Raw genomic sequence first — 25,388 nt, 5'->3', positions numbered from 1 at the left:
CAGGAAACATTGTGAGTGAGGGTATTATCGCCAAGAAAGCACGGCAACTTCACTCGGATATCATCAAGACCATCAAAAAGGTCAATAAAAACACTTTATTACACTGTACAGTTTATTTCTTTCATTACAATCTAATAGCACATTTATTAGACATCATATAAGGTATATTTTGTGTAGTTTTAAGGCTTATTTCATAGAAAATGACGTTTTATGAGGACCTGGGAACGGATTATTCTCCTTTTAATGGTTTCTTATAGGAAATAAATGTTTGGCAGCTGAACTTTTGGCCTTACACACACCTTCTGGGAAGCAATTAAGTTAGTAAGCTGAGGTATGACTGTACTTTCCGCATAAAGTGTACGTCTCTGAAGGTTTTTTTGTGTGAAAAAACAGTTTTGAGCTGGAAGACGCCAGCGAAGCAGACTCCGGGCGCCAGCTCGTCCAGGAGGTGTCCAGCAAGCTCCCGGCATTCCCTCTCGACCTACTCCAGACGCATCCCACCTGTGACCTTTGCCCGGATGTGCACAAAATAATTCAGGTGAAATATGGCGGCGAAGGAGTGAGCGCATGGCGAGCGGTTGTTTTTGGCGACTCTGAATTGCTCCAAACCGTGCAGGAAAAATTCATGGCCATCGTCTTCCAGTATTTCAAAGCGGTGCCTTCCAATCCGCATTACTTCTATTATTGCCCGCCGTCTTCCAAGAAGGAGGTGAGAAAGTCCGCCTTCATCGCTGTCTTTATTGCCACAAAATTCTATTTTTCCACTTGTGTGCGTTTATCTGATGGAGATTCGACAGAATAAGAAGTTAGCATAATTCAAAATTAAACAGACGCAGCCTGTTAACCTGTCATCTTCATCTAAGACAGTGGTGTCAAACATGCGGCCCGTGGGCCAAAACCGGCCCCCAGGGAGGTTTGATCAGGCCCGCAGGATATTTTAAAAGTGGAAAAAAATGCACAAACTACATGGAATTCTTTTTTTTTAATGATGTGCAATTCAAGGATTGTCCACTAGGGGCAGAGTGGTGCTTTTTGAACCGCGGTTTCAACACTCATTAGCCAAAATGTCATTGTCCAAACGGAGAAAAGTAGATGAGGAGTGTAGAATTTTTGTATCATATCATATTTTTTGTACAGAAATGCGTCCCCTGCCGGCAGTAAAAGACAAATCTTCCCGTGTTCCAGCCTTTGTCCACAGTCTCCGACCGAACATCTCTGACTTTATCTGACGTGTTGCAATGTTTGACTTCTCAAGGAGGACTCCGAGGACGGCGATTTGGAGACGAGGCCCCACGAAGAGACGCTATCGGAGGCCGAGCAAGCCACAGAGGACGGTGAGGTTCACCATTCACACCTTTCCTTCCTTTGTTTTGTTCCACAAGATGGAGTCCACTCCACCTTCTATCCTAGAAATGGCGTCCAGCAGCTGCATCACCACAGAGAGCGACAACGACCTGGTGGTGGAATACGAGGAGCAGCCCAGCGGCGGTAGCATGAAAAACCTTGGCGGCGAGGACCGCTCGCACTCGGACTCCAATACGGTCAATCAGGACCAGGACCAGGACCAGGACTCCTTCAGTATCCTGGAAGAAGGAGACTCGCTGCTGGAGGCCGAAGGGCAGCAGATGGACATGCCGCCACTCTTCCTGCACGTTACCTGCTCCGTTAGCGCTAAGAGCTGCCACGGATCCACACCCATACACACACTGCCCACCTGCCTAGGTGAGGAAATGCCCTTTTTCTCAAAGTAGCTACAATGGCCTGGGTTAGATTGAATACATCAAGAAATACACCAAGAAATGGACAGATAGATACATGAATAAAAAATAGCTAGTGTGCGAAATAGCTAGTGAGCTACATAGCAAGTGAACTAAGTACCTAGCTAGCCATAATGATAGCTAGCTAACCATATAGGTAGCTCGATGGATAAATAGATACAGAGATTGAGTGATAAATTGATAGACCGATAACCATATAGCTAGCTAACTAGCTGGATAGATAGATAGTGAGCTAAATAGCTACCGAGCTACATAGCTATCGAGCTAAGTACCTAGCTAACCATATAGGTAGGTAGCTAACCGTATAGGTAGCTAGCTATATGGATTGATAGCGCGCTAAATAGCTAGCGAGCTACATAGCAAGTGAGATAAGTATCTAGCTAACCATATAGGTTATTAACTAGATAGATAGATAGATAGCTAGCGAGCTAAATACCTAGCGAACCATATAGGTAGCTAGCTAAATAGCCAGATACATATGTTCGTTGTATATATAAAAATATAATATATATATATATATATATATAATAAAAAAATAAACAAAGAAGTGAATGAATATTAATTAAGTATTTATTATTTATTTGACTTATTTAATTATTCAATCTCTATATAATCAATCAATAGTTATGAATTATTTAACTCGTTAATTAACAGACTAATTAATTAACCACTTGCTCAAATTATTAATTGGATAAATTATGAATGTATAAATCAATTATTTATTTAATGACAATAAAAACGTTTGTGATGCATAACCACCGATAGATGGCAGCAAAGCACCATTTTAGATTCAAACGAAATGATTCTGAAGGTACTAACTTGAAAGTTGCCACGGTGGATAGATAGCTCCATGGAAGGCTCCGGGAACCCAATTTTCACGTTTTGCCCGTAGGTGAGATTATTTCCTGCCTGGAGGACGCCAATTTTTTACAGTCGGTGGACCTGAACGAGCTGTCGGTCACCTTGGACATGTTTGTCCTCACCCTTCCTCTGGAGATCGAAGTCATGGGCCATTTTCATCACAACAGGTGAGGCCATGGCGTTTTCATGCCTGCCGCCGTTAAAATCATCATGGTCTACTCGCAGGTACACGTCTGAGAGCAGCGTGTCCTTGAACCGTTCGCCGGGACAACCGTCGTCATATCGCTCGGATGAGGAGCTGTCGGCCATGTTGGAGGGGCTGAAGGGAACTGATGTGGACATGTGAGTGCACCAAGTTACAAATGTCTACAACATCTTTTCTGCATTTTCATAATCATAATAATAATACATTTCATTTGTAAGCACCTTTCAAAACTCACAAGGTCAGCTAGCTTGATAGATAGCTAACAGATAGCCAGCTAGATAGCTGCCAAAACATGCGGATCAAACCTCTAAAGATGGAGCATACTGATTTGCTGTGGCGACCCCTTGATGGGAAAAGCCCAAAGGAAAAAAAGAAGAAGAAGAAGATTTGTAATAATAATAATAATATATTTCCCCCCACATTTTATTGTAAAAATACAGTACATCTTGATTTTTGACCAGAATGTCTCTGTCAGGGTCTGTGGCGAACCTTTATCCAAGCTGCCCCTTCCTCACAAACTAGCTATCCTAGCTACCATGGACGAGGTCAGTGCGCAGTGCCCCAATGCAGGCCGCCGAACGTCCCTTTGACATTTCCTTTCCGTCAGATCCGCTGGCTGCTGGAAGACGAGATCGTATCTGCTCTGCGGCGCTCGCGCACCATCGGCCCGGCCACGCTGCTCAAGGTGGCGCAACACGTGGTTCACTCGTCCGGGCGGCCGCGCTGTCGCAGCGAGGACGTCCCGCTGCAGTTTGTCTTCAGGCCCGAACAGTCGCTGGACAAGTTCAAGGAGGCAAGTTGACATCCCAAAGTCAAAAAAGGCTACTCTGTAATCTGTATCGCGCCCCTCTCTTTGCAGGAGTTCCGTCGCATGGCGCTCTCTGGCTACGTGCTCAACAGTGAACAGGACAGCTTTTACTATGTGTCTCTGAGTCGGCTAAACCCTCAAAGGATCCACATCGTCAAGAAGCTGTCCCAGAGCATCGCCGCCGACACAACGGCGCCTCAGGAGGAGTCGCTCCTGGAGAGCCAAGTCGATGCCGGAGATGTGGTAAGAGAGTCAAAAATATTTTGGCTCAGAAGTCTTTTAGATGAGTTTCCACATTGGATACATATTTGAATCCGATTGCTGAAAACCTGGTGACCCCGACGTGATCAAACGCGACTGGTTGTAGACACGTGTTTATCCCACGTGCGAACAAGTGGATCTGACTCGAACGTGGGAAAATGCAGTCAAATATTCTTATCATAAACACACCCCGTGCTGTACACCTTCTGGGTGAGATACATGGTCCCAGTGCCCGCCGCAACACTAAAATTAAAAATTATTTTCACTGTACTTGGACGTTAAACAACCTGTCACTTGAATTTGTTTGCCCGCAGGCTGCAAACTTCACAACTGACACAACGACGGAATTCAGCGAACCGGCCGGATTCTTCAAGGCCGATGGCGGAAACGCACCGAGCTCAGTTAGCCTTCCGCTAATGAATGAGCTCGCCACGCCCCCTAAGACTCCCTCCACCGTCAGCCTCGCCGAGTCGGCGCAGTCCGCTTCTCACGGTGAGTTTAGCCCATCGTGCATTTCTGTGCGATGAAGAAATCGCTGAAATACGGCCAGGTGTGTTTTAGGATCACCGTAAAAGATGCTGCGGTTGTTAGCCGTTTTGGGCTTTTACTCAAGGAAGTGAAAGACATGAGTCGCATTATTATCTTTCACAGGCTGCGGCAAGGTGAGGCCAAGTCGTGTACAGAGCGTCATCTCAAGCCAAGGTAGTTTGGATTCTGACATGCAGGGTGAGTTTGAAGACCTCTGTTCTAAAATAAAGCAAAACCACAAAAAAAGGACATAGAGACTACTCTTCTTGAATGGTGTGTTATTACATTGCCGTACAAAATGCATTGGGGATTTGCATTGACCCTTGCGGAACTCCGTTTTTTTCTTTTTAGGATATGACGGCGGCAGCAGCGACTCCGAGTGTGAAAGTCCCACCTTGGATGACCAAGAAAGTCAGACACCTCTGATGCCCGACTTCTGGCTAATAGCAAACATTCACCAGGACAGAGTCAAGGTCTACTCGCATTCCAGGTGAGACCGATCCTCAGGAACCTTCCAAACATCAACTTATGGTTCGTGTCTGAGCCAGAAAATTGTAAATTTATTTCATACGTGCAGGAGTATGAGTGAGGAACGGGAGATGAATGGCCAAGAGCAGGAAAACCGTGATGACAAGCAGAACCTCCCGGAATATTTACAACTGCACCAGGTGGTGGTCAAGAAAATTGGGGAACTGTGTCGCAGAGTCAACCAGGTAACTTCACCAACTCTACATTTGATGTCATTACTACGATCGTTGCGGTGATAGATACATCTTTTTCTTCTCCGATATTAGCACATGCTGCTACAGGACCTTCACGACAGCCACGTGTGCAATTCCTTGCTCGTGGCGGAGAGCGAGGAGGACATTTGGAAGAGCGAGTCCGCATACCGGCAGAGGCGCAACACCACGGATGGTCGGTTGACCTGCGCTTTGACCGTCGCACGGTTGTGTCCTCAGCGTCGTTTTATGTTTCAGATGACCACGCCGAGGAGAGCTACCAGGCCAGAGATTACCTCGCCGCCACAATGCACTTCATCCCAGGACACTTTTCTTGCGACGTGGTGTGGAGTACCGTCATCCACATACATCCAAGACTCAAAATGGGACCTAACATGGGCGTCTCCAGAGGTACAACACAAAGATGGAAAGAGGATTTGAGAGATTTGGATTCACAGGAGCCATTTTTAATAATAATAATAATAATAATACATTTCATTTATAAGCGCCTTTCAAAACTCTCAAGGTCACTTTACAGTCACAGGATAAATTTTCTTCTGTGGGTGAGCAGCGGCAGCCACACTCGTCAGCGTTCACTCAACCCAGAATAATTCAAATAGATAGAAAGCTAGCTAGCTACCTAGCTTATAGATAGCCAGCTAGAAAGCTAATATCTAGATAGCTAATAGATAGCCAGCTAGGTAGCTAGCCAGGTAGCCAATTATTGATAGCCAGCTAAGTATTCCATCAAAGGATTGGTTCCGTTTGGATTCTAAAACGCTATCATTACCGAAAAACTACGTTGTCAAGATTTTAATAGTTTTCTACCTTGGGCTAACTCCGCCTACCGTGTATCTCCAGAATCGGAAACATGCCAAGGTCGAACCAACGACCTCTGCACTGCGAGGTCGACGCGCTAATCTCTCGACCAAACTTTTGTTGACTTTTCTAGCAAGAGTAAATCAGCCCCACCCCCGTTTCTTCACTCATTCAATGCGAGACGGTGGGTGTGTAAATAGGTGTCCACTCCAGTGCCGGTTTTTTTGGGTCATTTTCACTCAAATTGCAGGACTCACAGAATATTGAGTTTTATAATCCACAGTCAAAAAAAAAACTGAACAAATTTGGGAATGGCACTTCACTTCATACTTTTCAATACCCAAAGAAATTGAGTAATGTCAGTGAACGAATGAATTTGGTTTATCCATGTCTCTCTTTATTTCAGCCATGCAGGCCTTACGCTCCGTGCTCAACTCCTTCTGTGTGGTGAACAGGAAGAATATGTTTGTCTACCAGGAGCGGACCACCAAATCGGTTTTCTACCTCAGGTTGCTTTCATCTTCTCTGTCTGTCAATATAATACAAGGCTTAAATTTGTATCACAATTTTTTGTCTCACCTTTATGGCTGCCATTTCACGTATCAGACTTTATGAGACGTCTCAAGCAGGCAAATATTCTGACGTGGACGGTGGCCTCCACACCTCTCGGTCCCTCAGCCTGGCCCGAAGTCAGGAGCCGCTTTTCACCAAAGATCTCATGGTAAATAAAAATCCACAGATTTTTATTTTTTTCAATTTAAAGTTTATTATGATTTCACAGGTCCATACAGTCAATGAAAAGAAAAAAAAGCATACAGCTCACTTCTACTTATCCTTTAAAGGACAACCGACACCATTTTTTTGTTTCCTAACTGACATCAAAAAAACGTTTTATAGCATCTAAAACACGCAGGCTGATACTTTTAGTCAAATGCGAAACACCAATAAAAATGACTTAAAGTGTCCCAAAACTACTTCAAAATGAAACCGGAAGTGGCCCGTTTCAGAAGGTCCCGCCCCCTTGTTCGTGACGTCACGCCAGGATCAAAACAATGGCTTCAGATTGGGAGAAATTGCTCTCTTGTTACTCATCCAGTTATGAATAGGATTCAAATAGTTGTGAAGAGGAAAGCATCAATGTTTGCAATCCATTAAAGAATTTCGTCCGGGTCATTTTGAGGCGTCAGGAATGATGTGTAGCGTCCCAGAAAATGCAGAAGATGGCGCCCACGCTCCGTTGGAAATGGGCTGATTTGTCTGCTGGGAATTTGTGTCAACTAGTATCAAATAGTAGTTTTGGTGCAACACACGATTCACCATGGCGTCATTGATGTGTTTTCCTTCTAATTTCGCCATCAACATGGTTAAACAAAATGTTTTTAGACAAAAAAAGTACCCAAAATGCATTGTGTGTGGCTTTCTCGGTCAGGGGCGTTCCAGACGTGACGTCACGTCTGGAATCGTCACCAACTCGAAAACAAGACTTCCTGAATATTCAGTGCGAGTCTTAAAAGGTAAAATATACGCTCAGTAGAAGTCATTTGAAACACATATACCCGATGATTTCATTTTGTATTTATTTACTTTTTTTTTTTTTAATGGAAGGGCGATTACGACCAAAAAATGATTGAATCTGTGCCACAGATTGAATTGAATGAATTTTTGGCCCATTTTAACCCTTTGAACTTGTATTTTTTCCTAAGGTCATCACCCGAAGATAAGTAAACCTAAACAAAAATCCCACATCTGAAATTTGTTTTTGAAGCAGTCATTTAAAAATGTTGTTTTGAAGCGGGCATTTCAGGCTTCTGTTGCAAATCCGCTTCAATTTTAAGCGGCGACTCTCAATTCGCATCCGCACTCCATGCTGACCCTTTTTCTCTTCTCAATTGTCAAACAACAAGTTATTTAACTTCTCCTGCGTCTCACCGCTGATACTGACCGATCAATACGTTTTGTTTGGACTCTCAGGGTTGTAGATCATCTGCGGAAGGTTCTCGTCCGGTGGGCCAGGTGGACAAGCATATCCTGCTGTTGGTCCACGGAGTGGGCGATGCAGGTAAAAAACGGGCCGTGGCAATGTCAAGGAAATTCCCGCTGATTCCCGCTTCTCTGCGCTCGATAGGTCCCGAGATCACCGACGAGCTGGTGAAGGTCTTACGCAAACGTCTGGATGAAACCACCTTGGATATCATCACCGTCATGCTCGTCAGGAACTGCAAGCTGACGCCTGCCGACGTGGAGGTCATTTTCACATTTTCATGCTGATCTTCGGGTCGAAAGAGTCTCATTGCGCTCCGTCTTCAGTTCATCCAACCGTCGGGTTCCCCGTCCAGCGAAGTGATGACGTTCGGCCTCCCTGCTTTTTGTGTCCCGTGGATTTGGGCCGTGTCTCACTACCTCCGCCAGAACTTGCTCATCTTCCTGCACGTGCCCAAGTACACAGACAGTAACACGGCGCACCACTTCAAGGTAGCCGTTTGACCTTTTCATCTTCACAAAATACACGAGACTCGACCTTGTTTGGTGGCGGACGTGTTTGTTTGGACACTGGGAATAAAGGCTGCAACGCAGGAAGATTGTCTTTTACTGCCGGCAGGGGGCGCCGTTTTCATCAAGCCACTTTGTGTATGCTTCTTTGACCGATGAACTGATCGATTTGTAAGCGAGTCCTAAATTGCACCCAAGGCTAGATTTCTTACCCGAGGATGACAGGTTACCGTAACAGGGTGTGTCTTTTCACCTCAGATTGGCCCCAGATTTTCTGTGCTTCTATTGTGGGCCTTGCCAACTAAGTATAAAACAACACGAAACTTTTAAATATGAGAACTCATATTCTCTATAATTTTTGTCATAGCCTATTTTTTTTCATTAAAACCACCTTTTGGATTTTCCTTTCAAATTTTGTCGATTACAAAAACGTACACCTCCATTTTTTTTCCGTTCAATGATGAAATATCTGATCAAATTGATCAGATCCATCTTCCTCTCCTCAGCACTGCTTTCATTCCAACACTGACGTGGCGGATGGCGACATCTACCTCTACAATAAGCCCGGCGGTCAGGGGACGGGAGGCAAAGGTATATACTACCCGCCATTTTGTTTGTACTGTCAAACTCCAGGCTTGTGGGCCAGATTTGGCCGGTCATCTCATTTTGTGAGGCCCGCCAGAGCAAATCAAGTCTGTCCATTTTTCCCCATGATTCTTGGTTAAATCCTGAACCAAAATGTCAAATTGTTGTGTAAAATCCATCATAATGTCAAGATATTGTTAGCGTTGTCTTGTTACGTACGTATTACATTCACGCAAGCAATGGCTGAAAAAAGCATGATTCTTGATTTCCAAAGTAAATATGGAATATGCACTCAATATGTAGTATGTTCGGTCAATTAATTAATCATAAGAATAAGAGTGAGACTAAGAGTAAGAGTATGAATAAGAGTAAGAGTAACTTCCAGAAACTATTTTTAAAATTTTACTTCTACGCGCTAGCAGGCCGGCAACGCGTACGACAATTTTGGCCAGCCAGCCAGCATGTCACTCTCGCACAGCAATCGACCGTGTGATGACACCAGAGGGGGGGGGGGGGGGGGGGGGGGGGTTGCCAGTCGTTTAGCCTCTATTGAACATTTTGCATGTATTTCAACTTACGACCAGTTTGCCAGTCGTTTAGCCTCTCTTCAACATTTTGCATGTATTTCAACTTACGACCATTTTGACTTAGGATCGTTTGGTCGGAACGGAACTCGGTGGTCAGTCGGATGTTCCCTGTATATGTTTTACTTTGAATTAGCACAGCAACCAATTTCAGCCCCAAACTATGAAAACAAACCGAAATGTCAAAACACAAATGCTACTTTGACACAGCGTATCTCCCACCCTGCCAGGAATCGCCTGCATTACCCTGACTTTGGTGGATCCCACGGGGAAGCCCATCCAGACCCCCGCCTCGGACTGCGGCCAAGAGAGCGACAGCTGTTCCGCCCCGCTGCAGCCCGAACACTTTGAGCGCTTGACCACCGTGCTGAGAGTCAACGCCGATTCTGGGCCTGATGGCGGGACCCGAGGTGAAGTATTGCCTGATCTTTATTTATGACAAAATAGAATAGGTTGCATCACAGATGTCTAAGTCAATCCAGCTATTTAACTGGCTAGCTATTTGCTTTCGACAGTATTTGCTATCTAGCTGGCCGGCTGGCTATCTAGCTAGCTATCAATGCGCTATATAGCTGTCTAGCTATCTAGCTGGCTGGCAAGTTATCTAGCTTGCTAGCTATTAGTTATCTATTAGCTATCTATTGGCTCGCTAGCTAGCATTCTATCTATTTGAGTTACTTCCGGATTGAGTGAACGCTGGCGCGTCTGGGTGCCACTGCTCACTCACAGAAAAACTGATCCTGTGACTGGAAAGTGACCTTTAGAGTTTTGAAAGGCACTTGTAAATGAAATGTATTATTATTATTATTATTATTATTATTATTATTATTATTATTATTATTAATTTGGGGAAAAACGTTTCAGCATAATAGCTATCTAATAGCTGTCTATTAGCTAGCTAGATTTCTATCTGAGTTACTTCCGGGTTGAGTGAAGACCTCGCTAGCTATCTGTGAGGTATCTATTAGCTAGCTATCTTTCTATCAGAGTTACTTAGCTAGCTATTAGCTGTCTATTAGCTAGCCAGCTTTCTACCTGAGTTACTTCCGGGTTGAGTGAAGGCCGAGCTCGGTATCTGTTAGCTATCTATTAGCTAGCTAGCTAGCTACTTCCGTGTTGAGTGAACGCTGGCGCGTGTGGCTGCCGCTCCTGACCCACAGAAAAACTTATCCTGTGACTGTGAAGTGACCTTGGGAGTATTGAAAGGCGCTTAGAAATGAAATGTATTATTATTATTATTATTATTATTATTATTATTATCGTAAATTTGCACGTAGTGGTTTGGGTATGACTTGATTTCCATAACTATTTAGAGGCGTGGTCATCCCCGCTGCTGGTGCGCTTTGACGTGTGGGAGCAAGGCAACGTGAGCCCGGCGCAGCTATCCGACAAGCTACAGGGGGCGCTGCGCCACGCCCTGTGCGACGTGCTCATGGAGCTACGTGTGCTCCCCAACCCGCTTTGCCTGCCTGGCGCTAACAACGCGCACGCCGCACACAAGGACCACGCCAAAGGTGAGCCCACACTGTCGTCGATTGGAAATACCGTCTTTTCCCGTGTATAAGAAGGTGCACCCCAAATCCACTATCGGCAGCCAACGACTCCATTTATAGTCTTCCGTAACCCCAACTTCGACTGTCGCGCCTTATAATGAGGCGTGTCTTATACGTATTTGCAAAACTTTAATAGAAATACAGTAAAGGATCATAAAAATATCGATATAACCGGGACTATCGATATAACCGGGACTATCGATATATCCGACCCTGTTCGCATGTAATTTCCTCCGTGCGTGCATAGAAATAGTATCGATATAACCGGGACTATCGATATATCCGATATCGATATAACGAGACTTTACTGTATATATTATATTTCAAAGACTTTTCATTCATTGAAGGTGAAAAGTTTGAAAATACACCATACATTGGGGGTGCACATTATACTCTGGTGCGCCTTATACACCGGAAAATATGCTACTTTTATCAGGGCAAAAATACATAAATAAATAAGACATTTTAAAAACGTGTTTTTTTGGGTCACACATATATATATATATATATATATATAGTGTATATATAGTGATTGTTACTGTTGTTACTATTATTATTCTTATTATCATTATTATAATTTTTATTACTCTTATTATTATTATTATTATTATTATTATTATTATTATTATTGTTATTGTTTTCATAATCAATATTATTATTGTTGTTATTATTCTAATCAATATTATTATTGTTATTATTATAAATTATTACTAATTGTTGTTGTTGTTGTTGTTGTCATGATTATTCGTGACGCTCAGCGTTTGTTTTGAATCCCAATGTCGAGGCAGGCGTCTTGAGTGCACCCGAGGCCAAAGAGTCAAAGGACCCCGCCCGGCAGCGAAGTGGCTCTCGGGTGTTCCGAAGCAGCCCCTCGCCCATCGCCTCAGCGCACCCCGGCGCCACCGCATCCCCTGGCATGACGGGATCCAGCACGCCCGAGTCCACCACGCCCACCGGAAGAAGCACGCGGCGCAGCTTCTGGGACATTCTGGTATGTTGTGGAGCAAAAAAAACCAAAACAAAAAACAGGCAATTCCAGGGCAAAAACTTGAAAATGGGAAGACCCCAAGTTGGCTCCAATTGTTGCTGTTGTTTGTGAGCGCAGAGCAAAGCCGATTCGTCGGAGGTCGGCGGTCCAAAAACCACGGACGATATCGTGCCGGAACGAGGAGAGGAGGGGCGCGTGGTGCGCCGACGCCACAAGACGGACGGCGTCAAGCAGCAGTGGTCGCAAGAGAGGCTCGGCGAACTGGAACAGGCACACAGGTATGTACACATAGTCAGTCGCGTGTGGGGGAGGAGCAAATATTTCACTTCAATCAACTCATTCTTCAAAGACATTTCATCAAAAGTCATAAAAAAATGAATGAATAAGTAGTTTAAAAATATAGCGATCTACCTAGCTATCTAACTAACTATCTAGCTAGCTAGCTGAATTAGAAATAACTTTTCCAAAAGGAGTATGAATTATCTAAGAGAGCTATCTAGCTATCTACCTAGCTAGCTAGCTATTTATCTACATAGCTAGCTATCTAGCGAGCTCGTTTAATTAGAAATAACTTTTCCAAAATGACTATGAATTATTGTTATGAGTAAGTATTCTAAGATAGCTATCTACCTAGCTAGCTAGCAGTATCAGAATCATCTTTATTGCCAAGTATGTAGAACACACAAGGAATTTGCTATCTATTGAACATCCAGGGTTCGGACATTGAGAGGGTGACCTCCTACAAGTACCTGGGTGTTACTCTAAACAATAAACTGGACTGGACAACAAACACGGATGCCCTAATCAAAAAGGGACAGAGTCGCCTCTTCCTCCTCAGGAAACTGAGGTCTTTTGGAGTTCAGGGGTCACTCCTAAAGACTTTCTATGACTCTGTGGTGGCATCAGCCATCCACTATGGCATTGTCTGCTGGTCAGGCAGCATCACCACCCGGGACAGAAAAAGACTGGAGCGCTTTGTCAAGCGGGCCAGTTCTGTCGTGGGCTGCTCGCTGGACTCTCTAGAGGAGGTGGGCAACAGACGGACGCTAGCTAAACTAAAAGCTATGACGGACAGCCCTCCCACCCCCTCCTGCCCATCCTGACAGCTCTGGGTAGCTCCTTTAGCCAGAGACTATTACACCCGCGCTGCAAGAAGGAGAGGTACCGCCGCTCGTTCCTACCGACTGCTGTCAGGCTTCACAATTCCCAATGATCACATGTGAAAAAAAAAAACAAAAAAAAAAACTGGACACCTGTAAATATGGGTTGTTGCAATATATCTAAATGCATTTCTTGATTCTGCACTATGTACAGTCTTGTTTATAGAACGGTTTTTGCACATCTACATTTGCACAGTATACAGTTGACATTTTTATTTTGTTATGCTTAGAATATCTTGTTTTCTATCCTTTCACTCCCACCCCAACCCCATCCCTCTTCGATTGCTGCTGTGGACTGCAAATTTCCCCATTGCGGGACGAATAAAGGTATTCTGATTCTGATTCTGATATTCTGATCTATTTACCTAGCTCTTTATCTACCTAACTATCTAGCTAGCTATCTAGCTATCTATCTAGCTAGTTCGTTGAATTGGAAATAACTTTTTCCAAAATGAGCATGAATTATTGTTATGAGTAAGCATTCTAACATAGCTATCAAGCTATTTATCTAGCTATCTACCTAGCTATCTACCAAGCTAGGTAGCTTTACACATCCATATGTTAGGATCTGTATTTAAAAGAGTTAATCGTAACAATAATTAATTAATTGTGTCCAACAAAGCTAATTCTCTTCTACAATTTTTTTTTTTTTGTGGTTCCAGGAAGCAAACGTGCCAGCTGGAGCAGGGCGACATAGGCACCCTGCATCCCATCTACCAGCTCACTTGTCAACCGTGGATCACCTTCATGGCGGAGCTCGGTACACCGCGCTTTCCATCGATCACTTATATATTTTGGTTCATCATTCTATATTTCATGTTTATTACGAATGGGCTTTCTCCAGGCTGCCCGTCTATTCAGCAGTGCTCGGCCGACGTGGCGTCCCACTTCCTGTTGCCTTCCATCCTGGCCGAGTTGGTCAATCTGGTGGGCTCGTTGGCTGCCGACACCGGCGTCAAGGTTTTCGTCGGGACCAGGTCAGTTCTCGTCACGGCCAAAATGTGAAAAAGTCTGTCTTCCAAACATTCATTTCCCATCGGAATCCATTAAAAATTACAATAATCCGTTTCCAGGTCCCCATAAAACATCATTTTCTACTAAATAAGCCTTGAAACAACACTAAATATAACTTATTTTATGCATAATAAATGTGCTATTGGATCATAATGAAAGAAATAAACTGTACTTATTAATAATAACATTTTATTGACCTTTGTGATTGTCATTAATGTAGTTGCCTGTTGATGATATCCGAGTGAAGTTGCCGTGCTTTCTCGGCGATAATACCCTCACTCACACTGTCCCCTGCTAGCTTCTTTTCGTTAATCCAAATCAACAGAAGTTTTTCAACCTCTTCTATTTGCTGAAACCGTTGCTTAGACAACACAGAATCACCCTTAGCCACACGTAGCAATGGTTGATTTAGCACACAAACGCACACCTCGTTGGTATTTTTCGATAATCCCCTTCTTCCGCTCGACCGCTAAGTTTTTCTGCGGGTGAGCAGCGGCAGCCACACGCGCCAGCGTTCACTCAACCCGGAAGTTGCTCAAATAGATAGGAAGCTAGCTAATCGATAGCCAACAGATACCTAGCTCGATAGCAGCCAGCTAGATACCTAATCGATAGCTAGCTAACTAGCCAGCCAGCCAGATAGCTAATCGATAGCAAATAGCTAGAAAATGATATTTTCTATATTGTTGAATTAATATTAACAATACATTTAATTTACAAGCGCGAATTAGTCGATCGTTATCACCATATGTGCACCGAGTGCATTTGACCTTTGACCCACATCGGCAATTATGAGGTGATTTGCATCGTCATGTGACAAATGATCATTTTGTACTTGTTTTTAAGCAAAGAAAATGAATTTGGTGTGTGGAAAACGTCTTGGCGTCCTCCTTCCTTCCAGCTGTCCCGTCTCGGGAGACGTCTTTGTTCCTTTATCCGCCGTGCAAAACCTGTGGCGTCCTCCCGAGGCTTCGCGAAGCTTCATCATCATCGGGAGGAACTTCCAGCAATGGTCCTGCAGCGCAGAGCAAGGTAAAACACACACCAAATATGGCCGCCACGCGTCACGTCCTCATTGGCCCGGCCCGGCCTGGCCTGGCCTGTCCGTCATTGTCTATTGTCTCTGTTGAGCCGTGTCTTCTGTCTCTCGTCGCACGTCTTCCGTCCGTCCGTCCCGTCTTTGGATCTGGCGTTGTCCACAGATGACAGTTTAGAGGAGGAAAACATGGCGCCCCCTAATAGGTTCACTCGTAAGTAGGACTTTTTCCTCTCTTCACAAACCAAACTAGGATGACAACCCCAAATGTGCATTCTTTTTCATTGGATTTTATTTATTGATTTGTTTTTTTATTGAGTTACTCTGTAAGTTGGTTAGTTAGTTAGTTAGTTAGCTCATTAGCTAGTTAGATAGTTGGCTAGCTATCTAGCTAGTTTGTTGGGTAGTCTGTTAGTTGGATAGTTAGTCAGTCAGTTGGTTAGCTAATTAGCTAGTTAGTGAGGTTCGATATCTAGATAGTTTGTTGGGTAGGATGTTAGTTGGATAGTTGTTAATTTGTTAGTTAGCTAATTAGATAGTTATTTAGCTAGTTGGATAGCTATGTAGCAAGTTTGTTGGGTAGTCTGTTAGTTGGATAGTTAGTTAGCAAACTAGTTATTTGATTGGTTAGTTAGCTAGCTAGTTAGTTGGCTAGCTGTCTAGCTAGTTTGTGGGTAGTCTGTTAGTTGAATAGTCGGGTAGTTGGGTAGTGTTAATTGGATAGTTAGTCGGTTAGTGGTTATTTGATTCCTTGCTTAGCTGATTGGTTGGTTACTTAGTTCATTTTTGTTTTTTTTGTTTCCCTTGTTGGATATTGTAGAGTCTGTCTTCCTCCCATCGAGCATACAATGTAGTAGTTCTGTTTGAATGAAGCTGTTCAGAATGGCCTTTGTGACCTGCGTCCAGCTCGCAAAGGCCTCCAGCGCTTTGAGGCTTGTGAGCAGCATCAACAGCAACAAGGTGACTGTTCAAGCCTCTCGGGCCAGCAGCAGCAGCAGCAGCAGGCGGGCTCGGCCTCAGCACCGGCACCCCGCCAGAGGTTCCTTCTCATTCGCATCGTGGACAAAAAGGTGAGCGAGCGCCATTGGGGGCTTTTGTCACGTGTGATTTGGCTGCAAAAGGGATGGCGTCAAATTCACTTCACACAACATGCAGTAATATCGGTCGTTCTCTGGCTTATTCACGATAATCATAATAAATTCGATTTAGAAGCAAAATGCATCATCTTCACAATATACATAGTTAATAATAAGTATATGTAGTAAAAACAGCAGGAATCAAGGTGGTGAACAAAAAATATATATAGACTGGCTAACATATACAAATGAGTAGAAATGAAGTAACGTTGGAGGTTTAAGGATGTGTAGATAAAATGGCGCTGAATTTGTTGCGCGGCACGCCGCAGGTGACGCTGCACAGCTACAACTGGTCGCTGGACGCGGGGGCCTCCCTGAACCGCGAGCTGGCGCGGCTGGTCAAGTGGCAGAACGCCCGCGCCCACGTGCTGCACTGCCTGCTCAGCCAGAAGATGGGCCTCTTCCACCACCACTGCTTCTCCGACGCGCCGCTGCATCACGTCCACTCCAAGCGGGTACGGCAACGGGGCTAACGTCCGCCGGCGCTTCTGCCGGCTGAGTGAGGTGGAAGTCATCTGCCGTGCGGGGACCGGGCGGGGCAGGCGGACGGGCCCCTGCGTGGCAGATGCGGGCAGATGTTGTGGCCCCCGGGGAACTCACTTCAAAACGGCCATTGTAGGCTCATTTCAAAACTTCCTTCAACTTCTAATAGAGATAGATGTTGTCATTTTTTTACCCTACATGTAATAATAATAATAATAATAATAATGATACATTTTATTTCAAGCTCCTTTCAAAGCTCTCAAGGACACTTTACAGTCACAGACAAGCATAGATACAATAATAATAATAATAATAATAATAATAATAATAATAATAATAATACATTACATTTTAAATAAAATATAATCACAAATACAATGCAATGAATAAAATGCAATTATAAATAGAAACGAGAGAGAGAGTCCATATCGTCAAATGCGTCGGCGCTGTTTTGATGAGTCATCCAAAAAAAATAATCAATTTCAGCTCAGTCTTCTCAGCAAAAACCACAGCCGCTGCTTTTTTTTTTTCATTAAATACAAGGCGGCTGGTTGTGTGTGTTTTTTTTTTTTAACCTTTCCGCTATCAAATCCAAAAGGCAACTTGTCCGCGCCGCCCTGATGCATTTGTATCAAAAAAGCGACATCAATGGAAGCAATTTTGGAAAAAGGCATCAGAAAATTCTTCAAAAGCCAAAAACGGAATCATTTTTCGGTGTCAGTCTCCAAGTTTTTTAATTTTTGTGATGTGGAAGCGCCATATATATACTGTATAAACCAGCGATGAAAAGGTTTCTTCAGCCGTCATCTGGACTTCTTTGAATGTGTCGGACGTTGTCAGCAAACTCAAGTCTCGCTGGTAGTTTCGGTCCTAGATATATATCTCCCTACTGTCCAGAGTGGCGGTGCCGGACTCTGCGATGATTGGTCCCTGCTCGCAGGTTGGCGGGAGCAGAGGACTAATCCCTGCGGTTCCACTGATTGCTTCTATTGTCCTGACTGACGACTGGCCCGATTCCCCCATTTGCTCTGGTATCACCTCATCAGCATAACTAAGCCTATGTTGCCTAAGAAGTCTATTGTACGAACGATCCAAATTGAACCTCACCCCACCATATCGGTTTAGTGAAGGATTTTGCTGTTTTATGAAATTCGCTTCTTTTACTCCCCTTTCAAGGCATCTATTTTCTTTCGCTAAGATTTTAACCTCATTGTCGTCAAATGAATGGTTGCTAGCTTTTTGGTGCATATGTATTGGCGATTGAGGCCCACTAGTATTACTTTAGTTTATTAGACTTTAGTTTGCCGACGAAGCTTCTTGGATAAGAAGCGAAACGGCCGAGACCTTCTAAGAAGTACAGATGACGGCTGAAGAAACCTTTTCATTGATGGACCGCTCCTGTACAACTGTGAGCTTACACGGATATACTGTATAAATCACTTTGTATTGTATTGCATAAAATGAACATAATCCCGCCTGACAGTAGGACAAAGTAACAAGTTGAAGTACTTGAAGCTTACTGGAGCAGCATCTTGCACCAAAGTGCCCTTTAAGTGCCCCCCTCCCCCACTTCCGTCCCCTCGTGCCCCCCTGCGGCCAATTTCCAAGCGCAAAGAACTTTAGCTTTCCCTCTGATGGCTTTCACGGCCGCGTCACTAACGAGCTCGGACAGGAAGCAGAATCAAAGCGGCAGAAAATTTGCCTGAATCGCCCTTCATCTGTCACAGCCGTGACGGGAGATGGAGTGGGGGGCGGTGGGGCGGCGGTCAACCCTCACCCCCCCCCCCCCTCAAGCCGTGTCGGCCCCCCGAGCTGCTCGGTTGAGCTAACGTGCCCCAAAGTTGCTGGACAAACAGCTAGTGTGGGGAATTAAAAGTCACCATCTTGAACTCTTATTTGTCATCCACCACAAATGAAGAGAATAGCAAATATGCTAGAAATAGATTTTGAATGAGAGAGCCGGAGACATTGAATATGTAAATGTTGATATTTGAATTGAAATGTCACAGCCAGTAATTACACTTAGTAGAGTCTCCTTCTTGATGAATGACGTAGCCAAAAATGCTAAAAACAATCGGTCTCCATTTTACACGACGCAACAACAACTCAAAGTGACAAAACAAAACACAAAAACAACCCAAAAAAAAAAAAAAAACAAGCAAGGCTCGTGAGCGCACTTAGCAAGCTATATATCTATCTAGCTGGCTAGCGGTGTGGCTAGCTTGCTATGTACCTGGCTAGCTGTATATCTTTCTAGTTGGCTGGCTAGCTATCTATTGGCTATCTATTAGCTAGCTAGCTAGTTTTCTATCTCTGTAAAAAGACTGAGAGTTTTGAAAGGCACTTAGAAATCAAATGTATTATTATTATTATATATTTATACAGTTTATTCTATTTGGAGAACTTTTGTCATTCATTGAAGATGTGCCTTATACTCCAAGTGTGCCTTATACGTCGGTTTACGAACCCCTTGGCTTACGAACTTTTCGGTTTATGAACATTAAATTGATGAAAATTTTACATTGGCATACGAACTATTTTTCAGGAAGCTGCCACAATGAGTGATGTGTCGAACGAGCCCATTCTCCTAACAAGAAAATGGCAGCCGACTCATTTTTGTCCTCTATTGCCCTCCCCCAGTTCTTTGGTTAAAGCCACGTGATTGGTCAAGAACGCAACAGTGAGGGGGGGGGGGGGGGGATTAAACAAAGTGACAGGCAGATGACAGAGAGTGAGTGAGAAAATGGATAGAAAACTGAATTTGGACTCGTTTCAACTTTGATAGTTCAAACAAAGAGTGTAGACTGCAAGGTTAAAATTCCCATCTATAACCCGCACAAGCCATCTGTACACTTGATACAAAAAGCTAAACGGAACACAATTGATGAGGAACTAGGTAAAAGTATGGCAGAGAAAGCACCTACAAGGGATCATTCCTCAACAAGTGTTTAATGCTGATGAAACCAGCCACTCCATTCCATCAAGCCATCAACGACCATCACAAAGGTCAATAAAACGACTTTATTATACAGTACAGTTTATTTCTTTCATTCTAATACCATAGCACATTTATTACACATAAAATAAGGTCTATTTTGTGTAGTTATAAGGCTTAGAAAATTAGAAAATGATGTTTTATGGGGGCCTGGGAACGGATTATTCTCATTTTAATGGTTTCTTCTGGGAAATTAATTTTTGGGATACACACTTTTCGCCTTACACACTACAACGCCTACAACCAATTAAGTTGGTAAGCCAAGGTATCACTGTATTACATGCAGGTGCTGCATTGGAAGTGACGTGAATGTTGTGACTGGTTGTGCAGGAGCCCAACCCCTTCCTGGGTCCGTCCATGGAACCGGACACGCTCCTCCGTAGCGCCGTGCCCCCCCTGGCTAGCAAAGAGCAAGGTCGCTTGGCGTCTTCGGCCCGCAGTTTGGCCCCGCTTCACTTCCCCTCCGAATTGCTGCCGTTCGACGAGGCTCTGAGGGACGTGGGCGCTATCAGGGCGCTAACGGACGGCGACGCCGTCGCGCGCCACGGCGGACAGTTATTGGACATCAAAGCGGCTGAGAGGAGAGGTTGGTTCATCATCATAATCACAATAATAATAATAATAATAATACAGCGCCTTTCAAAACTCTCAAGGTCAATTTACAGTCACAGGAGAAAGTTTTTCTGTGGGTGAAAAACTCAAATAGATACAAAGTTAGCTAGCTGGCTAATAGATAACTAATAGATAGTTAGCTGGATAGTTTGATAGCGAATAGCCTGGTACCTAGCTAGCTAATGCAATGCTAGCTATCGAGCTAATAGCTAACTAGATAGCTAACATGGGGATGAAACATTGTAATGGCTTCTTCAAATTAATAACTCTTTATTTTTGTAATCACATTTGTAAAAAAAATATACAGGTAACATCCGACTTACGACCAGCTCGACTTACGACCACCTGTACTTACGACCGTGACCTACAGACCCTATTTTTAAAAATTTGAATTCTACGCCCGGCACCGCAACGCGCTAGCTAGCAGGCCGGCAACGTGTACGACAATTTTGGCCAGCCAGCCAGCCAGCATCTCACGCTCGCACAGCAATCGACCGCGTGATGGCACCAGAGTTGGCGAGTCATTTAGCCTCCGAGTCTCCACCCAACATGGATGAATGGATTTCGACTTGCGTCCATTTGGATTTACGGCCGTTTGGTCAGAACGGAACTCGGTCGGTCGTAAGTCGGATGTTACCTGTCTATCGATGATGTTAATGGTTGCATTGCCACTTTATCCGTTTTCTTTAATTATTCATTCATTAACTATTTCTTATTTGTTTGTTGATGTAATATTTGCGTGAAGAGCTGGAGAAGCAGATGAAGATCGAGAACCTATTTGTGACGTGGCAACAGCGGTCGGCACAGTCCAACATGCCCATCGCGGTGCGTTTGTCTTCTCGGGCAGAAGAGTAACGAGAGACTAGCAACAAAATGGACGTTTGTGTCTTTTTTGTCCCTGTCGTGATTTGTCCTCCGCCTCAGCTGTCTGACTTGGAAACATTGAAGCGGTCGTCCCGCCTGGTCCACTATTGCGCCACGCCGCTGCTTTTTGATCCTCTCTTCCGCAAGCAGATTCGGGAGGAGTTGGCTGCTCGGCCGCCCGGCAAGGTAATCCATCCCACTGGGACGCAAATGGAGCTTCTTTTATACTTTTATTGATGTATTATGTACGTACGTGTGTTTTTGTTTGTTTGCATTTCTTTGCGTTTGTTTTGGTTTTTTAGCTATGGTGTATTTTTAAACTTTTTCCATATATAAGGCGCACCTTCAATGAATGACAAATAATTTTCCAAATATAATATATGAATATATCAGAGAGCCTTGTACATGGAAAATACGGTAAAGGAACTTTGTAGACTGTCAAGAGTCCATTTTTGCCTTCTCTTTCTTCACCGTTCACTTTGTCTTGCAGAAGCGCCACCGGTCCAACGACTCGACGGCGTCGGGCCGCGACCGCAGCTACAGCGGCGATTCTGGCGACCTGCCACCCGGCCGTCTAAAGGAGGAACCCTGGCTTCTGGACATCTCCAGCGGCTTTCTGCAGCACTACGTGCAGTACCTGCAAAGCTTGGGCTTCATCCTGGTGCATGTGCGCCCGCAATCGCCCGCTCGCAGGTGTGTATTCGCCCGCTTTGCCTTTTAGCGTCACTGGTGGAGGACGGACTGCTTGCGTATTTCTCCGTCCTCCGTTTTGTTGTCCAGCATCGCCCGCGCCCGCGCCGCCATGTTGAACTCCATGTCGTCCGAGGGCAGGATGTCCTTCTCGTACGTCAAGCAGAAGAGCGAAGACAGCCCAAAGGTGAGTCGGCGCAACACGCGTGCCCTGCAATTCCAACTGTCATTTCAATTATTTGCATTACAAAATTAAAACAAATATGGTGACTAGAACTATTTTAAATATGCATTTAACAATTGTCATTAATTGTAAATGATTACATGACATGTATTTTATTTATTTTTGTTTTTATTTTTATCTTTTAGTATTTACATTTTATTGATGTATTTTATTATAAAAACAATGCACGCATTTCACATATGTCTTTTATTAAAAAACGTGATGTTAATGGAATTAATTTAATAAAAATCACCATTATTTTACAGTGGAAACATCTGAATATAATTTAACATGTTTTTTTGTTGTTGACAGTTTTTACATTAATTGTAATTAAATTAACCAAGTTTTTAATTTGTGTTTTTTTCCATGCTTCTTCTTCTTTTCCTTTCGGCTTTTCCCTTCAAGGCTTAATGTAAGAAATGAACATAATTTAATGCTGTCTTCTTTTGTTCTTTTCGTCAATTCACTCTCCAGACGACTGTGTCCGCCACTACCGCTTACCACCTTCAGAGGGCGCTGCCGGGCGGGATCGTGCTGATGGAGTTAGCTTTTCAGGTGATAAATCGCTTACATTTCCTTTCGTCATGGAATGATGCCGTTAAAAATGTGTGAAAAGTACGATGAGACATTGTAAGCGTTATTGATCATTTTGAAAGCTCTTTTTTGTTGTTGTGGCTTTTCCAGGGTTGCTACTTTTGCGTCAAGCAGTACGCCCTGGAGTGTTCTCGGATTCCCATGGGCCAGTCGGTTAACTCACAGGTAACAATTCCCCTTCGCAATACTTAAACATGGCCATTTCACCACATTTGGAGAAAAACATTGATTAACTCATTCACTGCCATTCACAAGAAAAAAAAAACCAAAGGGAACTTCTGGGGCTGCTTCGCTACCCCCGCCCTCCGCCATGGCGCATCCTGAAGCCGCACAGCGTGCCGTACAGTCAATTCTCAAGACGAAGCGGTCGGTCATTCGTGCAACTAGCTCCAAGCTATCGCTCCATATGTGCTTTTTTTCTACCAATGAGACGCCACTTGCTCACCAAGTCATGCATACAGTGCAGCCGGGGGGGAATCAGGGTTTTTTTATGTCTTTTTGTTGTTGTCATTTTTCGTTGTATGACTGTCGACATGGTGAAGCAGCATGTGGCTCATTTGAACAATTCAACTTCATAAGGTGGTTTGATGTTTTCTTGATATATCCCACTGTAAATAAATCCTCAATTTGACCATTTTTTTCACCCCCTTTACACACACACACATTCTTGTTCCAATGTCTTTGGGAGGTCCGGATAACTCCAGATGAGGTGTAAGTGAGGACCACCGTTGCTGATGAGTTTAGAGAAGAACTAGTGTTCCATTTGAAGACTAAATGTCAGCCCATTTCCCACTTCAACTTCTTTCAAAGCAGAGAAATAAAAAGTGGACCTGAAACTGAAATAACAGCAGGAGTGAGGTTTCTGAATGGGTACATTCAAAGTCCTCACCCCTGGTGTGAATTTGGTTAAAATATCGTTTTACTTTTTGTGATATGAACTTTTTCACACACATAAACACACACACACAGTGAGTAAAAACTGTGTGTATTCAAGTGAAATTAAAATTCACCCAAAAATCATTTTGGGTGAATTTGTGAGGACCTATCTGAAACAGATGCATATATAGACCCCCGAGAAGCCTTTAGAATGAAAAACTTGTGAGGGCCAAAAGGTCCTCACTTGACAAAAATGTCCTCACTACGTATGGTATAAAATGTTAGTGGTCCTCACAAGACTAGTCATACAAACACACACACACTTCCTGTCATGTCTCCATCAGGGCGGCCTGCTCATCAAACCTCGTTGCAAGCCGTTCCCGGACGCCAGCCAGGTGTCGGACTGTGCGGTACGTCCCTCCCACTTTCAGGCGAAGGGGTCTGGGCTGGGGGCCACCCCCAACCACTTGGACACTCTGCTTGCCAGTCTCATGACTCTTTCCTTATGCGCTTGTGGGTTGGCTGCCCGTCAAATTGTAACGAGAACCTTCCTGGTTTGACTGAATGGGTTGCCGGGACAAAAGTTTTGGTGCAATCTTTGAACTGCTGAGCTGCTCTCTGATTTTCTTGGCTGCTGGCTGGACGGAATTCAGTCCCGGTTTCTCTTGATTTCCTGCAGCGTTAACTCCAGCTCGGAACTCTTTTTCTTCCCCTATCGCTTGTTCTGCTTTGATTTGTTATATTTACCTTGAAGGAGTCAATCATGAGTCAAAGGTGGATTAAAAGTCAACCGTCCTTGGTCCTGCGGAGTTCCCCAGAGCGCGTGCTCGGGGCCCCTATTGCTTCGATGACGTTTCTTCGTCACCGAGAGACGAACGATCACCCCCGACTGAACCGGTCGTCAAAGTCACAATGGGAGTTGACTTTGTGGCAAAAGCGCCATTCGGGAGGAAGGATTAGGGACTAGTCACAAAGACGCCAGATAGACAGTCAGTCAGTCAGGCGGGCGGGGAGTGCAAAGAACGTCACAAGGGGCGATGGAAACGTTCATCTTTCTGGCCTTTCTTCCGACCGGCATCCTCACTAACCGCAGCGCCATTAATCTGATGATCGATCGCCACCAGCTTGGTCTGCTCCCTTTTCTCCTCATTTCCCACAATGCCCCGCTGGCTGTGATGAACGTTGAACAACCAAACCTGTCTTGCAGCTCTCCATGCTGTTCACCGAGGAGTGCGACAAGGTGCGCGACTTGATGCACGTGCACTCGTTCAGCTACGACTTCCATCTTCGTGTGGTCCACCAGTACATGGTGGGCTGCCACATGACTCTGCGCCAGGGCTACCAACTCACCGACTTCCTCAGAGACTTCATCGTACAGCACCCCGACATCCCCAAGTTTGGACGCAACCACGTCTTCCAAGGTGGGGGGGGTGACGATAATCACACCTGGTTTCAGAATTTGATCCATGATTGGTTGTCACTTTCGGTACCATGATGTCAGAAGTTCGCCTTACATGGTTGGCGGC

General features: G+C 44.4%; 1 protein-coding gene across 6 annotated transcripts in view; it reads left to right on the top strand.

The window, feature by feature from the left end:
- Positions 1-25,388, top strand: part of szt2 (SZT2 subunit of KICSTOR complex) — a 47,004-nt gene that overhangs the window by 17,789 nt on the left and 3,827 nt on the right. For 4 of the 6 annotated variants that reach the window (XM_089000008.1, XM_089000012.1, XM_089000011.1 and 1 more), the window contains 40 exons: positions 394-538; positions 617-709; positions 1,256-1,334; positions 1,411-1,722; positions 2,671-2,806; positions 2,865-2,981; positions 3,320-3,389; positions 3,452-3,637; positions 3,704-3,895; positions 4,228-4,405; positions 4,565-4,639; positions 4,793-4,931; positions 5,019-5,154; positions 5,236-5,356; positions 5,419-5,571; positions 6,386-6,488; positions 6,586-6,700; positions 7,951-8,038; positions 8,105-8,223; positions 8,287-8,451; positions 8,976-9,060; positions 9,869-10,048; positions 10,952-11,152; positions 11,980-12,182; positions 12,297-12,457; positions 14,002-14,099; positions 14,184-14,316; positions 15,255-15,385; positions 15,556-15,603; positions 16,296-16,459; positions 16,795-16,980; positions 20,334-20,589; positions 21,361-21,440; positions 21,540-21,665; positions 21,970-22,172; positions 22,260-22,356; positions 22,867-22,947; positions 23,077-23,151; positions 24,207-24,272; positions 25,070-25,283. In XM_089000008.1, the coding sequence (XP_088856134.1) occupies positions 394-538; positions 617-709; positions 1,256-1,334; positions 1,411-1,722; positions 2,671-2,806; positions 2,865-2,981; positions 3,320-3,389; positions 3,452-3,637; positions 3,704-3,895; positions 4,228-4,405; positions 4,565-4,639; positions 4,793-4,931; positions 5,019-5,154; positions 5,236-5,356; positions 5,419-5,571; positions 6,386-6,488; positions 6,586-6,700; positions 7,951-8,038; positions 8,105-8,223; positions 8,287-8,451; positions 8,976-9,060; positions 9,869-10,048; positions 10,952-11,152; positions 11,980-12,182; positions 12,297-12,457; positions 14,002-14,099; positions 14,184-14,316; positions 15,255-15,385; positions 15,556-15,603; positions 16,296-16,459; positions 16,795-16,980; positions 20,334-20,589; positions 21,361-21,440; positions 21,540-21,665; positions 21,970-22,172; positions 22,260-22,356; positions 22,867-22,947; positions 23,077-23,151; positions 24,207-24,272; positions 25,070-25,283 (5,510 nt within the window). The remainder of the gene's footprint in view (positions 1-393; positions 539-616; positions 710-1,255; positions 1,335-1,410; positions 1,723-2,670; positions 2,807-2,864; positions 2,982-3,319; positions 3,390-3,451; positions 3,638-3,703; positions 3,896-4,227; positions 4,406-4,564; positions 4,640-4,792; positions 4,932-5,018; positions 5,155-5,235; positions 5,357-5,418; positions 5,572-6,385; positions 6,489-6,585; positions 6,701-7,950; positions 8,039-8,104; positions 8,224-8,286; positions 8,452-8,975; positions 9,061-9,868; positions 10,049-10,951; positions 11,153-11,979; positions 12,183-12,296; positions 12,458-14,001; positions 14,100-14,183; positions 14,317-15,254; positions 15,386-15,555; positions 15,604-16,295; positions 16,460-16,794; positions 16,981-20,333; positions 20,590-21,360; positions 21,441-21,539; positions 21,666-21,969; positions 22,173-22,259; positions 22,357-22,866; positions 22,948-23,076; positions 23,152-24,206; positions 24,273-25,069; positions 25,284-25,388) is intronic. The other 2 variants (XM_089000010.1, XM_089000013.1) reach the window with 1 other exon arrangement.

Source organism: Hippocampus bargibanti, linkage group LG07 (genome assembly GCF_051943395.1).
Source record: "Hippocampus bargibanti isolate YZ-2025 linkage group LG07, ASM5194339v1, whole genome shotgun sequence".
Classification (NCBI taxonomy): Eukaryota; Metazoa; Chordata; class Actinopteri; order Syngnathiformes; family Syngnathidae; genus Hippocampus; species Hippocampus bargibanti.
This window is presented reverse-complemented; position numbering and strand designations above follow the sequence as displayed.